The sequence below is a fragment of the Monocercomonoides exilis genome, assembly GCF_001643675.1.
Source record: "Monocercomonoides exilis strain PA203 chromosome Unknown scaffold27-1312184, whole genome shotgun sequence".
Taxonomy (NCBI): Eukaryota; Preaxostyla; order Oxymonadida; family Polymastigidae; genus Monocercomonoides; species Monocercomonoides exilis.
Window position 1 is genome coordinate 1,165,283 of NW_027150572.1, and position 16,957 is coordinate 1,182,239.

At 35.7% G+C, this 16,957-nt stretch overlaps 5 protein-coding genes across 5 annotated transcripts; 4 read left to right on the forward strand and 1 right to left on the reverse strand.

Moving 5' to 3' along the window:
• Positions 1–6,117: 6,117 nt before the first annotated feature.
• On the forward strand, positions 6,118–7,894 carry MONOS_12492 (uncharacterized protein). Its single transcript, XM_067865118.1, has 4 exons — positions 6,118–6,266; positions 6,340–6,410; positions 6,482–6,975; positions 7,036–7,894. The coding sequence occupies exons 2-4, from the start codon at positions 6,341–6,343 to the stop codon at positions 7,771–7,773; spliced, it is 1,302 nt and encodes a 433-aa protein (XP_067726072.1). The 5' UTR covers positions 6,118–6,266; position 6,340; the 3' UTR covers positions 7,774–7,894.
• A 3-nt stretch (positions 7,895–7,897) lies between these two features.
• Positions 7,898–9,451, reverse strand: MONOS_12493 (uncharacterized protein). The gene is made up of 2 exons (XM_067865119.1): positions 8,978–9,451; positions 7,898–8,918 (listed from the first exon to the last, which is right to left on the reverse strand). The coding sequence occupies exons 1-2, from the start codon at positions 9,338–9,340 to the stop codon at positions 8,151–8,153; spliced, it is 1,131 nt and encodes a 376-aa protein (XP_067726073.1). The 5' UTR covers positions 9,341–9,451; the 3' UTR covers positions 7,898–8,150.
• Positions 9,452–11,837: 2,386 nt separating this feature from the next.
• On the forward strand, positions 11,838–12,944 carry MONOS_12495 (uncharacterized protein; the record flags this gene model as incomplete). The annotated part of the gene is made up of 3 exons (XM_067865120.1): positions 11,838–12,277; positions 12,473–12,621; positions 12,697–12,944. 3 exons carry the CDS (start codon positions 11,838–11,840, stop codon positions 12,942–12,944), a joined length of 837 nt encoding a protein of 278 aa, XP_067726074.1.
• Positions 12,945–12,971: 27 nt separating this feature from the next.
• On the forward strand, positions 12,972–13,319 carry MONOS_12496 (uncharacterized protein; the record flags this gene model as incomplete). Its single annotated transcript, XM_067865121.1, has 1 exon — positions 12,972–13,319. One exon carries the CDS (start codon positions 12,972–12,974, stop codon positions 13,317–13,319), a length of 348 nt encoding a protein of 115 aa, XP_067726075.1.
• A 2,667-nt stretch (positions 13,320–15,986) lies between these two features.
• Positions 15,987–16,226, forward strand: MONOS_12497 (uncharacterized protein; the record flags this gene model as incomplete). The annotated part of the gene is made up of 1 exon (XM_067865122.1): positions 15,987–16,226. The coding sequence occupies one exon, from the start codon at positions 15,987–15,989 to the stop codon at positions 16,224–16,226; it is 240 nt and encodes a 79-aa protein (XP_067726076.1).
• Between the last annotated feature and the right edge of the window lie 731 nt (positions 16,227–16,957).

A 16,957-nucleotide genomic window follows, 5' to 3' on the forward strand; every position in this document is an offset into this window, starting at 1 on the left:
ATTAATCAAAAAGAACTTTTCTAAAAAATTAAGTCATCTCTATTCTCAGTTAAATAGGACACAGTAGAAAATATTATTGAAAGAGTTGTCTCGTTGGAAACAAGTGCTTTAATAGCTGAGCGAATTCCTTATTCAAAGACTGAAATGATTAATGACAATAAAGTTGCATCATAAAATTTCATCGGAAACAAGAAAGAATATTCATCATTTATTGAAAAGAAGACAATTCAAAACAAATAATTAATGCTGTATCAAACATATTTCACGTTTATTGAATGACAAACTCATTTTGTTCAAATTCGATCATTCGATATTAAATTTCTTTTATTTCATAAAAAATGTTATATAAAATTGAACAACAATTTGTAATTTTAATTAATTCTGTCTTTTTCCAATCAATAAGAAATAGAAATTGTCTGTAATAAAAAAGATTCTTAACAAAAAGCCAAGTCCAAAAACCCTTAACATATTTTTTTTATTGAATGTTCCTTTTGAAAAATTATCATATAAAATGAATAATTCATATTTTAATCAAAAATGTTGTTCGCATTCATGGATCAGCATTTGAATAAATGAAATTGTTTTGTTATTCATTTATTCGTATTGATGTTATGTTTTATGTGTGGGAACAAAAATTTTATCAAGGTTTGAAATTATTTTTTTATTTGAAAAATATAACAACAAGTTTATTATGAAAATTCATTTATGCCAAATAACAATTAATTCAATAATGAAAAATCCATTAATAAATAAATGAACAAATTATTTTTAAAATTAATAAATCAATAAATTTATGAATGCATAAATAAATAATTTAATAAATAAATAATTAAATAATTAAATGCAAAAAAAAAAAAAAAAAAAAAAAAAAAAAAAAAAAAAAAAAAAAAAAAAAACGGGTTGATCAAAAGGATCCACACAAAATTATTCACACCTTCCAACACTTCATCTGGATTGTTTATTCGATTTGCAATAATTGTACTTTTTCTTGTTTTATCAACATAATTCACCTCCACTTGCGATCCTGATTTCCATTTCGTAACAAATGCTGCTGTTTCAAGAAAGTTTTCTTTGAGTTCAGGTTTATTTCCAATTTTCAAAAATGCTGAACTGATAAAACCTGATCTCAAAGAGTGAAAACCAAATAATTGTGAGGGGTACCAAGTTTGGAATGATCTTTTTTGAAGCCTTGCTCTCATCGCACACTTCCTCAATCCCCACAAAAATTGCACCCCCATCCTTCCTAAATTCCATTTGTCGTATTTTGTTAGTGATAATCCATATTCTTTAACAAGAAACTCCTCCAGCCACCAGACAACATTCAAAGTGTGTTTTTCTGTGATATTTCCTTCAACTGTTACACAATGGTCGTCATTTCTTACCCCTTTTCCACATGCTAAATTAATTGTTACCTTCACAAATGTTGATGAATAATTTACATACACCTTCACAATATCCATTAGTCTTATTTTTGAACATGTGTGGCTTCGCACCCCTGTGGACAAAGCAAAAAGAAACAAAGAAGCCTCTCTTGGTTTTTCAACAAACCAATCAGGAATGCTCGAAAGTATCACATTCAAATCAGGAACAATTAGTGGTTCCTTATGTTTTGACACACATTTTGCTTTTCAAATATGCCCCTTCTCAAACATTTCATTTCGTTGAAATTGCACTTCAGACTCCTCCAAAAGAACAAGTTTTCTGACAACTTAATATACAAATGTGTTTGTTCTATTCCAAGACAAGAAGCATTGCAAAGGGATTATAGAATCTCTAATGCTTTTCAATGAATAATTCAAAGCAGTCAATATTAACTTTTCAAAACCATACGTTGCTTCTCCTTCTACAGGCAAACGTTCTTTTTTGTATCTATTTCAAGATAATGGGAACCATGGATTTGAAAAGAGAATAATCACTTTTTTTATTCATAATTGATTTACAATTATTTCGAAAATTGACAACTATTTTTTGGTTTTCATATTGTGATTTCAGAAAAAAAACAAACCAATTTTCAATGGGATTAAATGTGTTTAACTCTTGGAAGTACTTGATTTTCAGTCTGAACAATTATGTTAAATCATAGTATTCATTGTTGCAATAAAAACAATTTATTTGGGGTAAAATATTTGACTTTAGGCACTTTCATTGAAAAATTGTTCACTTTTCATTGACTTTTTTATATCAAAAAACACAATAAAAATGGGTTCATTTTTTGACATTCGTGAAATGTTGGATAACTTTATGTTTCTTTTTCTACGATGCCTGTTCACATATATTATAATCCAATTTATTTTGCAATCTGATTGAGTTTAGTAAAGTTATGAGTGAAACAATTATTCAATGCCATGTACAAAAAAAGCTTGAAAGTCTATATTTTCCCCCATTTATATTTCTTTCCCATTTTGGTGATTATTTTTGTAAACATAATAATTTTCGGAATGATAATTATTTTGCAAAATTTATTGTCATTTGTGAAATATTTATCTTTCGAATTTCAAATGTTTATCTATCGTTTAAAAAGCCTAAGTTTGACTTTAAAAAAGCAGGAGAGGTTTTTCAAATAAGATAATTCACTTTTCAGGGTTCATTCATGAATATTCATAACATATTATCAAAATAGAAAATAAGACAGTAAAAGGTTTCAAATATTATCTCCCAACTTCACCAAGAAAATAATCATGATTTCTATAATAATTACACAAATCGAATACAAAAAGAAAAAAAGAAAAAAAATTGTTTGGAAAATAAAAATTTCACCATCAAAATTCGATTTTAAATGGTTCAACAATTTTGTATGAAAACACACAAATTAAAAGATAGAAATATAAAAGGATTTCTCTATGACGTTTATCTTTTTTTTTTTTTTTTTTTTTTTAATTTCAATTTATGTTGTTTCATGAAAAATCTTTTATGTGGTTTTTTTCAACAAATTTTCTCTTGGATGATCCCTTGCATCAGATGATATTTCTATTATATGCAAATAAAAAAAGATATTAAAAAACAAAAAATTATATGTAGAAAAAAATTTATCCCATTATCACTTCATAATAATTAATTGATCAATAAACACCATAAACAAAAAAAAGAAAAATTTTTACAGAAAAGAATATTATATATCAGCTTCTTTTCACTTATTAAAAGTGAAGACTATGCTCATTAAAATTGTTTTTCATGTGTTTCTCGAACTCTCGTTTTTCCTTTCTTTTTCCTTTCTCTGAAAAATGAGAAGAATCTTTTTTGTAACATTGCAAATTTTTCAAAAAAAAAAGTGGGATAATGACCAGATAAATGTAATCGCTATAGCAAGAAGAAAATGAAGAGTAAGAGGAAGAGGAGGAGGAGGAGGAAGAAGAAGAAGAAGAAGAAGAAGATTATGAAGATTATGAAGAAGAAGAAACAGAAAAAGAGGAAGAGGAGGAGGAAGAAGAAGAAAAAGAAGAAAAAGAAGAACAGAATATGAAGAAAAAGAAAAAGAAGAAGAAGAAGTTGATCTTTTAGCAGGAATAAACTGAAATTGAGTGGATAATATAGGAGGAGCATTATTTGTGTTGGAATTAGAAGAAGAAGAAGAAGAAGAAGACGATGATGACTACGATAATGAAGATGATGACGATGGTTGAACAGCAGACAAAGAGGAAAGAGTTGATGTGAATATAATCGGTCTCTTGCATTTTCTTTACCACATCTGTGCCATTTCCTACATCTTCATCATCTTATCCCATATACTCTTCTTCATCATCATCATCATCATCATCATCATCATCATCATCATCATCATCATCATCATCATCATCATCATCATCATCATCATCATCATCATCATCATCATCATCATCATCATCATCATCATCATCATCATCATCATCATCATCATCATCATCATCATCATCATCATCATCATCTTCATCTTCTTCTTCTTCATCATCATCATCATCTTCTTCTTCTTCTTCTTCTTCTTCTTCTTCTTCTTCTTCTTCTTCTTCTTCTTCTTCTTCTTCTTCTTCTTCTTCTTCTTCTTCTTCTTCTTCTTCTTCTTCTTCTTCTTTGTTCTTCTTCTTCTTCTTCTTCTTCTTCTTCCTCGATGCCGAGCATCTCATCAATCGCATGTCCCACAAAACTCAATGAAAGCTGATTTTTTTCCCCCTGTTATCCATGAGCTCCATCTCCAAAACTCTCAATGGCTCCAATTTCTGTTTCGCTCTCTGCTCACACGTCTTCAATCAGCAGCGCAACAGAATTCACCTCAAACGCATCTTCATTCATAGCTCGCGCAAAATGGTTGCCCTGGTTTCTTCCAAAATGGCGAAATTTCCACTCATTTTTGTGGAAGAGAAAGGCGATTTTCTTTTTCATCATTTCTCACGCCGACGAAGAAGACACTCAAACTTCGCTTCCATTTGCCTCGATCGGTGCAACAATCATCTTCTACTCTTTTTGTTCCACCTTTCAGCCATTTGCATTCTCTGCTCCTTTGATGAAGATGTGGCCCTGTTTGCATCCAATTATTCCTCACAAATTGTCTGTAGCTCTGCAAATTCCATCCAAAAACGAGCACAAAATGAAAACAAAATGCAAACAACGCAAATGAGTGATGTGGCTGTTGGTGACGAAGAGATAGCCGAGGCGCAATCACACGATTCGCATTGTCTCTAACATCGATGGGACAACAGTAAAAAATAGAAGACGATGATGATTGAAGAAGATGGCTTCAAGTGAAATTATTTCGAAGAAAAGGAGAACCGATGGAGAAAAGAAGGAGAAGAAGAAGAAGAAGAAGAAGAAGAAGAAGAAGAAGAAGAAGAAGAAGACGGAGAAGAAGATGATGAAGGAAATGATGATGAGAAAGAAAAAGATGAAGAGTGAATTCATTGTTGAAACACAATAATTTCGACGTGATTAAAGAACAATAAAAGTGATATAACACACATTTATTACTCTTTTGCAAAATGAGGAATTTTCAAGTGCTGCGGGGAAGATTGGAATTTTGAAAAAAATTAATAGAAGAAGAAGAAGAAGAAGAAGGCGAAGGCGAAGGCGAAGGCGAAGAAGACAAGGAAAAAGAAGACGAAGACGATGAAGAATTTTTGAATGTTGTTGTTTTCGATGTCTGCAAGGTGTTCATCACGAAGCAGCTCAAATGCAGAAAAGAAGGAAACTTTTCATCTGAAAACGATGTTGATACAAAAATGATGGATTGTTGAGACATTCGAAAAGAGGCCCTTTCATTCTTCAACACATTTTCATCGCGCTAATATTGCTGAAGCAAAAAGGAAGAGTTTCTGAATAGCCTGATGAATGCCTCATTTCTGCAAGAGCATCTTCCTTGAGAAAACAGAAGTGTTTGCCATTCATCTTCATTCTGATGGAGCAGAAACTGAAATGTCGGCCAATTCCTTCCATATCTACAACGCCAATGCTTTTGGTCTCTGAAGAATATGAATAACTACTTATGCATTTTTTTCATTGCTCCTTGGCAGCAGAGTCGTCTCCAAATAATTCCTTTTCCAATCTCTTTTCATCCGAAAGCAAATGCATTTTGCAACCAATAATGCTCAATCATTCGAATAGAAAAGGACGAACAAAACGCATCACCGAACTCTTATCAAGCGCAAAGCCAGGCAGCTTGGCCAGTGAAACCAATTTTGATAGATTTGACTCAAATAATCCATTTTTTGATGACCCATGATGCTGTTGCAATTGAACCATCCAACCTTGTTCTTCTGCCATTCGTTTGGTTTATTTTGTAAAGAATTGCAATTGACGTTTTGCTTGTTTTATCCATTTCGATTTTGGAACTTTTCGCTTCTTTTGTCTTCAGCAATCACTTCAATCCTTTTCAATGAAATCAGAAACTGCAAAATAATACAACCAACGAGGTCCTTCGAGAATGCAAACATTGGCCATTCTTTGGCTTTCGACAAAACAATCAGGAACTCAAAAAAGTCATGAAACTCTTCTTCTCAATCCTTTTGCTTCATTGCAGCTGTCCTCTCCCAACAAGTTCCATTTTTGTATCGTGAATTAATTCTGTTCCAAAAGGGGAAGAAATCGATTTCATGGAGCATCATGAATCGAATGGCAATTCTCCATTTGCTTTTGATGAATATTTGTTGGTTTGATCAGCAAGAAACAAAAAAACTGCCATTTCTTGCCTCGCTCAGCCAATCAGGCTGCTTTCATAGAAATCGTTTCCAAATCTTTTTTTATAAAGCAAAACAATTTGGATAGCGACTGTAACCTTCTCAATTTATTGGATCGTGAACGATGTTTGATATTTATTTGATTTTGCTTAATTATTGGGTATATTCGTTGCGAATGGAATGCACTTTAAATAAACAGAATGGAAGAATTCATTGATGATAAAATAGAAGACGGAAATCGAGAGATGGCCCCAAAGGAAAAGTTTTCAAGTTTGTTCATTTTTCACCGTTTTTTCAAAGGCTGATGACTTTTATCATTTGGGGGAAATTTGTTTCTTTAGAGCTGTTTGATGAATTGAAAAGCTGCAGCGTTTCGGAACAAAAAGAGAAAATTGAAGAAATGAACAGAATGATTGATGAAATGAATAAAGAAGAACTTTATTCAACATTCACAAAAGAGCAGTTCGAGAAAATCGATAAAATGATTGAAGAAGAGAAACTGACGATGGGAAATGCAATCTTGCTATTGAAGCACATGGGGTATTGCAACATTTTGAAAAGCATATACATTGAGGACTTTTTCTTTTCTTCATTTAACGGAAGATTTGAGGAGATGATTGTTGATGAAGAACAGAATAAAGAGAAGAGAAAAGAAAATCTTCTTACTGGACTTTGTGAATGCTACCTTTTGTTGAACATTGGGACTTCATCACAATTGATATCTGATTGCGCGCCCTGTCTTCTGAAAGCTGCGTTGAAAAAAGAGGAAAACGAGGAAGCTCAAAAAGAAGTGGAAATGGCTCTTTTAGCTCTGAGTTGCATTGACGTATGTAACGTATGGGCATTTCTGTTTCCTTTTTGACTTTATTGATATTTTTTCATATTTTTTGAACAGATCATTGAAAGAGATCTTTTCCTGAATGAAATCAAAGAAATCATCCAATATCATCAGAAACGTTGCAACCTGACACAACTTGCCTATCAGTCTGCTTGGGGGTTTTTGATAAAAAGATTTGAGTTAGACAAAAGCTTGGAAGTTGTTATTGCGAATGAGCTGCATTTTATAAGAGAGGCAAGAAGAGAAGTGGAAGAGTTGTGGAAGAGTGTGGATTGGAAGAAGAAAGAAGAAGAGATGGGGAAAACAGAAAGGAAAGCAATGGATATTATTTTGAGATGGTTCGGCCCAATTGGTGATTACTTCTACTCATGTCATTTGTGGAATGAAGAATATGTTGGACTTCTCCGCAGCATTGTTGACGTGCTTCTTGCATCAAGAGATAATCACAGTGAAATATGCGAGGAATGCGTTCGATTATTTAAAGCAGCAGCAGAAAACAGAGCTGTGAAACTTGTTGCCTTGCTGAAAAGTGGTGCCATTGATGCTGCTTTGGAGGAGATTCCAAAATCGACATTGAATAGAAGAATGACATATGAATTTATTAATTTTTTTCATTTGATTTCAATGCGTTTCAAAGGAAAGGGAGAAGCGAAAACTACGGAGGAGGAAAGAAAAGAGTTGAAAAGGAAAATATTTGAAAAGCAAGAAGAAGAGGGATTCGAAGATATCATTGTTAGATTTCAAAAAACGAATAGATTCTATTATGCTAATGATGCCATATTCATTCATCTTTGAATAATTCACACGTATTTTTTTAAGTCTTGAAAAAACGAAAAGCTTTGTATTTTGTTACTCAAAATTTTTGTTTGACTCTTTTCAACATTTCACAATTCAACAAACAATTGAATCATTATTTAGGTTTCTTTTAAAACTTCTTTGAAATGGAGCTGAATCAAAAGAATAATTATTACAATAATAATAAAAAAGAAAAAAGGAGAAAACAAGAGTCAATCATTTTTTGAAGGCTCAACTTTTTTGGATCGATCAGATCCCCGCAGAGAATATCAATCAAACGGTTCAATTGTTTGAGTGGAGATAATAAATGAAGCTAAAAAAAGGGAGGAAAGAAAAATGAAAAGTTTGAGTTACAAAACACAAAGCATTTCATTTCCTCAGGCATTTACAAAATAATCAGAAATATTCAATGACAATCCGAAATGATATTTTTTGTTAAGAAAATCAAATATTCCATGAAAACTTATGATGACATCTTCGTATCCTTCTTCTTCCATCTTTTCAAAAATCTCTTTTTTTGTTGCCTTTCTTTTCGCATCTTTTTTTTCATCTTTTTCCTCTTCTTTCAATCTCCTTGAAATTGCATCAAAAAATTGCAAGATTTCATATTTTATTTCGTCATCTACCGTTGGTTGCTGAATTTCCTCTAAGACAGCATCAATGGCACCACTTTTCAGCAAGGCATCAACTTTCACAACTCTTTTTTCTGCTGATGTTCTTAACAAATATATGCATGTTTTGTAGATTTCTCTGCGATAGTCATTCGCTGCTCGAAGTACCTGAACAATACTCTCAACAATCCCCGAGCATTCTTCATTCCATTTTCTGCATGTGACAAAGAAATTATCAAACATTTGCAGCCATCTTTTCAAAACAAGTTCTTCATTCTTCCCTTTTCCTTTTATTTCCTCTTCTTCTTTCTTCTTCCAATCCACGCTTTGCATCAGCTCATCCAATTCTCTTGCTGCCTCTCTTTCAAAATTCATCTCATCCACAATAACTTCTATTGTTTTTTGGTCGTTGAATGATAGAATAATCAAAAACCACCAAGCAGACTGATAGGCAAGTCGTGTCAAATTGTGACGCTTTTCATGATATTGGATGATTTCTTTCATCTCGTTCAGGAAAAGATCTCTTCCTATGTTCTGTTCAAAAATAAGAAAAATTAGAAAATATTTCAAAAATAAAAAAGAAATGTTCAAACGAAATGCGAGAAAATGCAACTCAATGCCAGAAGTGCCATTTCCACTTCTTTTTGCGTTTCCTCGTTTTCCTCTTTCTTCAATGCAGCTTTCAGAAGACAAGGCACACAGATTCCATACAATTCTTTTGGAAGCGTTAAAAAAAGATGGCTAATTAGAAAAATGCATTCGCAAAGATCAGCCATAAGCTTTTCATCCTTTCCTTCTTTTTTCTCATTTTCATCAATGATCATCTTCTTAAATCTTTTGTTCAATGGAGAACTTTCAAAGAATAGAGTCATAATTTTTTTCAACGCTTTACAATAACCCATGTGCTTCAACAGCAAGATTGCATTTTCCATCGTCAGTTTCTCTTCTTCAATCATTTGATCGATTTTAATGAACAGTTCTTTTGTGAATGTTGAATGATTTTCTCTTCATCCATTTCTTCCATCAATCCAATCATTTCTTCAATTTTCTGTTTTTGCCTTTCCTTGTTGCAATCTTCAAGCTCAGAAAACAATTCTTCAAAAAATAAAATTAAAATCGTAACTATCAAGAATTCGAATTCAACAATGAGCATAAACCATTGAACCTTTCAGTTCCACCCGTTGTCTGCATTTTTGAAAGCGCATTGCATCCAGAAAACAACGAACATTCGTCATTTGCATTGAATAAGGAAATCATTGGAAAGAAGAAATTGGGGCAAAATATAAACTTAAAATAATCATGAAAACATAAGTTGTTATACCATTCTGCGTTGTTAGTGTTATTTGACAAGTCGTTACAAAGAAAGAAAGAAAAAACGATTAATCTTTTTTATTGTTTGCAGTAATGGATATTTAGATCATTTGATTTGAAAAACCAAAAATATTTTTTGTTGAAATGAGAGATCGGTGAGCGAACATTTTTCTAAGAATAGGCAATATTATTATTTGTGTCTGAGGAAGGCAATGATGGAAACGCAACAATGATGGAATTGGGGGAGATGATTTAAATGATCAGCATTGTCGAAGGAAATTCATTTTCCAAAATAACATATGAAAAATGTGATGTGTGCATTTTTAATTGTTCTTGTTCATTTTAAAGATATTTTTATTTGTTGCCTTTTCAGAGTCCAGGAATCTGAAAAATTATACAAATGGCCATTCTTTTGCTTTTCTGAGGAGAACATGAGAAGAGTGCTGGATGGCGAGATACATTCAGCAGATGGGAATTGCAAATTTTTTGTATTCAATTGGAACAGGGGAAGAAAAACAAATTTGATTTCAAAGCATTTGGATAAGAGAGGAAAAAGAAAAATGTCCACAATTTAACGGCTCTTGGAAAGAATAGAATTCGGAGATATTTTTTTCAGAAAAAAAATTGGATGACAACATTGAAAGCAGGATATTTATGAGGGATAAAAGGATGATGGAGAAAGCAGCACAGGGAAACAATGGAAAAGGAGAATGGCAGCATCAGCGATTGAACAATCTTCTACTTTTGCAATAGGGAGGGTGTATGTGTTCTTTTGAAGAATTTTTATAATCAATTCAAAACTAATTATTTATATATTTTTTGAATATTTTTTCTTCCAGCCAACATTATTTTTTATGTTGAGCGTCATTCTCAGAGAAATTTCAGTTAAAGCAGCATTTTTGCGAATTGTGTTGTTTCTTCTCCTTCTCCTTCGATCTCTTCATTGATGATATTTAATGCTTGGTTGTGGAGAAGAGCAGCTTCATCTTATTTGAGAATTTTGTTGTTTGAATTACCATCATATTCTCATGTTGCAACACAAAATAAATCAACCTTTTCTTGCTGCTGTTTGCTGATATGAAATTCGTAACTGTCCATTATGCCTTCATTTTCTTCAAATGAGTCTTGTTCGCCTTTGTCATTCAGCAGCCCTTGAAGAGTTCATCTTGATCATTTCATTTCATTTGTTATTATCAACAACATCTTCTTCTTCTTCCATTTCACTTTTCTGCTTCTGCAATTATTGCACTCCATCCAACAAACAAGTTTGTGGTGGAGAAGCAACACGCCAACATCATCATGAAGATTTTCGTCTCTTCTTCGAAACAGCATTGTTCATTCCATCTGAACATCTGCAGATGTTGCAAAAGCAAATTCGACAGAATCAAGTTTTGAGTGAGTTCTGATGAGCCAACAAACAATTGCCACACAACAAATAGAATGCAACAGAATTGTGTCTCAAGTGCTGGGGAAAAAATTGGAAGTGTTGTTGGATGCTGAATATGAGGCTGCACATTTTGAGAAGAGAAAAGAAGAGTTTGATGATGAGATGGGGAGGGGATATTGTGCGTTTAAAAGGGGAAACAAGGTGAATGCTATTCTGTTCGAATTCTATTTTTGTATGGGAAAGACACAAAGAAAGAGAGAGAGAAAGAGAGAAAGAGAGAAAGAGAGAAAGAGAGAGAAACTGAGGAAATATTTTGAATGACGGAATTAATTCGAATAAAATACCTGTTTTCATTTCATTCAAATCGATCAACATAAGCATCAATGTCATCATCATCATCTTCTTCTTCTTCTTCTTCCTCTCCTTCTCCATTATATTCTTCTTCTTCTTCTTCCTCTTCTTCCTCTTCCTCTTCTTCTTCTTCTATTTCTTCTTCTTCTTCTTCTTCTTCAACTTCAACTTCATCATCAGCTCCTGCAATTGTCCATTCGGATGTTTCGGCAATGGTAGCATCATCCACATCTGCAGCGATTTATCTGGCGGTGCTGGAAGAGCGAGAAGAAATAGAGGAAGGAGATGGGAATGAGGAGAAAGGCGGGAATCCGACAGCACACTGAGAGTTTGTGGAAAGTATCAAAGAGAATCGTGGGAAGCTGGAAGAAGCGATGGTGTTGATGATTGTCAAAGAGCTTGAGATGGGTCGACTGAGGTTTGCGAAGACTGAGGCGGGTAAAGACAAGCAGCATTCAGTGAAACCTTACATGAACAGATCTTCATCAGCCAATGGCGTTCAACAGGAGAACAGGAGATCAGAAGAAGAAGTAGCAGATGAACCTTTGAGCATAACTTCAGAGGGTTGTGAAGGAAGTGTGGAGAAAGATGTGGAACAGGTGGAAATATCGACGAATGGTTTGGCAACAAATGAGGAGTCAGGGAAAGAGGGTAGTTTGATTGATTTGGAGAAGGAAGAGGAAGAAGAAGAAGAAGAAGAGGAAGAGGGACAGATTCTGGATGTGGAATCGCTGCTGAGTGTTCCTGCGCACCCGGAGTGTGTGACGCTGGTTGACGAGAGTGCGTATGGGAGCTGGAGGGACTATCTGGTGACGATGACGGTGACGGGGGCGCTGGTGGAGCTGTGTGCCTAGCGGGAGCGGATTGTGGGGAAGCCGGTTGTGGAAGGGATGACACAGCCTGACAGGACAATGAGCGTCACGTTCATTGGGGAGAGGCTGTTTGTGAGGAGAAAGAAGAGAAGAGAAGGGGGTGGGGGTAGGGGTGGGGGTGGGTGTTTGGCATCAGATGGAGTGTCGTTGCATTTGAACTCGGACAGGCAGAGAGAGAGGATGGACGAGTTTGTTGCGATTGGGGCAGTTGTGCCGCAGGAAAGTGTACCGCTGATAGTTCTGCGGGATGCGACGTATGTTATCAGGAAAGTGTGCCACTGGAAAGGGATGATTGAGGTGTTTGGTGTTTTGTATTGTGTGTTTGTGGACAAATGGGAGTTGCTGAAGGATTCATCAGCATTCCTGTGAATGTTGTATTTTCTGCTATAAGGCATCAAGATAGCGCCTGGAAACTACCTCCTTACGCACAACGCAGGAACTGCTGCTTTGCATATGTGCGCTCCTTCCTCTGATTCTGCGCATTCGATGTCTGCTTTGCTTCTGGCTTCTTCTCAATCTGCACAGGCGTGTGCCTGCCTCTCTCCAGCAGCGACACGCAGCTTTGTGATAGTGCAGCCATTCTACCAGCCGGAGCTGTTGTGTATTCCGTACGAGCAGTTCTTTTTAAAAAGTCACTAGCACAACATCACGTTTGACTTTGATGGGATGTGTAATGTTCTGTTCCAGCTTGCGGGGCATCTCATTGCGGAAGTTGTGGGGTTTGTTGCGTGCGAGCGGTCGGAGGAGCTTGCAGCGCGGACAGCAGCGCGAGCGCTGGAGAAGGTGGCTGTGCAGATGTTGCACTGTGCGTTTGTTTCTTCGCCGAGCTGGGAAGACAAGAAAAGAGATGGGAAAAGTGGGTGCATGGGGAGAATGGGGCAGTGGCAAGAGGGAAGGCGATGGAGAGGTAGAACTTTGTTGGAAATGGGCATGAGAAAAGCGCGCGAGAGAAAGGAGACTTGGCAAAAGCTGGTCTTAATGACCGGTCGCGCATTGACGATGCAGTTCCTCTGAAAGATTCCATTTGTTCGATTTTCAAGTTTGCTTTATTTTCTATCTGTCAATCTTTCTTTCTTTCTTTCTTTTTCGATTCACTTACATATTATTTTGTATTTTTATTGATATTCTGTTTATGTTTTATTTTTCTGTTGAGATATTAATTAATGGAATTCAAATTATATTTTTTTATATGGCAAATTTTCAAAATAATTAGAAATAGATGCAAATACATGGAGCATAAGCAGCTGAAATGAGCGAGGATGCCGTTGAACGTCAAAAGCGAAAAAGAAACAGTTGCATTGAAAGGCAGTGCGCTCAATGGGTAATTGTGGAATGATAGCTTGCAGAAGAATAATTTTACGATTTCTTGAAGAAGTCAGTGCTTTGGATGGCTTTTGAAAGGATTGTATAAGCTGATTAAAAAACACAGAGCAATGTTGATCTGAGGAACCTAGAATCTGCGCAGCTGTGTGGAAAGGAAAGAAAAAGGGAATATTGCAGTTATTCATCAATGCTGGGGACAAATTGGCAATGTGCTATGATATTTAATGGTTCGGATGACGTTTTGTCGTTTTTTTTCATTGAAGCATCAGGGTTGATGTGCCAATCATTTTTAAGTTCATACAGCTGAATTTCTTTGATCTTGTGCAAAGTTGAGGGAATTTTTCTGGAGACTGCTGCTAGATATTTGGCATGTTGCATGAGGACAGACATTGGAGAGGAAGGCATAAGTGATGAAAATACAGTTGGGGTGCATAAAGGTTGATCTTTGCTGCATTGTGATGGATTTGGACATCCAGCAGAAGTTCAGTTTGGAGTTTGACAAGTCTGATAAGTGGCAAAGAAAAGCAGAAAAAGCGTTTTTGATTCATAACAGTCAAGCTGGGCGTGAGATGGCGCGTTCAGTTGAAGTGTGAATTCGCATTTACAAATGATTTATTTGTTATTTTTATTTTTATTTTCATTTATATTTATTGTGGAATATTCCATCATCTTCTTTTTCAACGAAAGACATTCTTGAAGCAGGCCATGATATTCTTTTGAAGTGCCGAATTCGATGAAGAACTAGTTTCTTTGAAGCAAGCGCAAACGAACAACAAATTCGTTGATTCTGTTTTGAAGAATATGTACCACAAGCTGAAAAGGGAAAGCTCATCGAGAAATTATTCAAGAAGTTTCAGCTAAAGATGCGCATGTGTTTGCATATTGAATTTTCCAGTGAATAAGGCTGACAGATCTCCAATAAAGCATGCAGCAGAAATTTTGCATTTGAACAGATTTTTAAAGTCAAATGTGAACAATCAATAATAAACGCTACAAATTTATTCAATTGATCGTATGAGGGAGAGGAAAATGGGGAAACAATGGGGGAGGTTGGAGGACTGATCGAAGAGAAGAAAAGATGATAATGGAGAGGGTGATTACATGAGAACAAGGAATGAAAAGGAGGAGGAAGAAGAAAAAAGGTGGAATGGAATGAATTGAAGATGTTATTTCAGGAAGGATACGGATGTTGGAGCAGCTGATACGATTTGGCAGAAAGGCAAAGAAGAGGAAAAGAGGAATGAGGAAAGAGGAATGAGGAATGAAGCCAAAGCTGGATCAGCAATCAACAGGGATCTTTGTTTGTAACAAAGAGAGCGGAGTGAGGAGCAGAGGAAAGCTCTGTTTCAACAGGAGCATCATTCAGAAATCCATCTTGTCTTCCCTCCCTTCCTCTGCTTCATTTCAGCTGCTTTCTTGTTGTTTTCTTTTTTTCTGAAGAAGCTGCTTTTGCAGAATCAAACTTGGGGGATAAGCTCCTTCTTTTAAATAAAAAATAAAAAGGAATTGTTTTGTTTTTCATGTTTTTATTCTTGTTCATCGGCACAAATTCCTGTGCCCCAAACAAAGTGAGCTGCAAAACAAAGCATCCAAATCATTTCACTTTGATTGATGCAACAGTCAAATATATGAAAAATGAAAAATGAAAAAAAAAAGGGCAAATATATCCAATTCAGCAGAGGGAGGTCTTTGCAGCTTTCCTGCTGAATGGAAGGCGCTTTCGTCTGAACACCTCAAAAGCGAAAAGCGAAAATCAAAAAACAACTGAACAAAAATTAAAATAAAAAAATAAATAAATAAGTAAGTAAAACAAATATCAATTACGATAAAACTCAGTTATAACTTCAAAAATAAAAAACAATTGTTAAAGTCGAGTTAAACCTTCCATCAAAATGGACAAATCAAAACATTATAAAAACATCTAATAATCTTTCAACCATTTTAAATATCCAAAGCCTTTCTCTCTCTCTCCATCCTCTCCTCCACCTTCAAGCTCTTCCCAAGGCTTTTCTGAAAATAGTGAATGACAAATGAAAAGAATAGTGTTCACATACAAACATAAATACATATATTCATATTCATATGAATTTCCTTTCACCAAATGCAACAATATAGTGAACAGCAAATTATGCAAAATGAAAAACTGCAAAATGCAAAAAAGGCTGTCGAATGATTAAAAGTGCAAAATCAATTGTTAATTCGCAATACAACAAATCAACGAACGTATGGAGCAGGTTTGCTCCTCAATAATGAGTTTTGATCTTAAATTATGCGTAGTGTAAGATTAAACTTCGCAAACAATTTTATTTCTATTTCATACCTTTGTCCGCAGTGTAGATGACACATGATACTGTAAGAATGCCAAATAGCGAAGGCGAGGGCAGAGGATTTGATCATATTCACAGGCTTTCAAGGGCAGAAAACATGATCGAAGAATTCACCAGAAGCCAAGTGTGGCCAAGGCAGTCCGGAGCTACGGGGATGCTGTCAATGAAAAAAGATAAGAGGGAACGACTTAGGAGAAGAAGCAGATCGAGATCGAGCGAGTTGGAGTCGGATGCAGAGTTTGGCGATCTGATCGCGAAGCGGAAACAATGAAAGCGTGAGAGATGGCGGCGTTCAGTTAGCCGCACGAGGAGACGGGAATATGAAGAGGATAGAGAATGGGATTGCTGCAAGAGAAAGAAGGAACAGAAGACTTCACAAGAATTTTTCCCAGGGAGTGGTTGACACCCCGGAGACAAGCGAGCGAGTTGAGGAAATTCATTGAGTTCTGTAAGGCGGGATCCTTACGAATGAATGAGGATAGATTAAATTCATTTATTCCGGAGGGCGAGAAGGAATTTTTCACGGGACACACGGATATAAGCTGGAACGCGCTAGCCAGAACATCCATCATAGCAAATGGGAGAAGAGATTCACTAGAAGCTAGCCGAGTGATTGAACTCCTCCAGCCTGCCCTAGAATCGGGCTTTGAAGCTGCAAAAGCGATTGCATCACTAACGGTGAAGGAATAGGAGAAAGCGCACCTCATGGAAGAGGAGAAAGAGCGGCTGAGGGGTCTTTTCTGCTCATACGCCCTGACAGCAGACTGTATCAGCCGGATCAATCTATTAAAAGTCAGACCCCAGTCAAGCTGGGAGAACGTAAAGGGTTTCCTTGAAGGGGGAACGTCCAATAACGTCACAGAGAGCCTGAGGAGGCTTGTGGAGAGCACCAGCTCTTTTTCGTCCAGAGGTGGATATTCCAATGTTCGGATCATCCCCCGTTTCCCCCACAACATTCGGCCTTATCTCAACCAGGAGTGGGTGCGCAAGAAGTTACAGCAC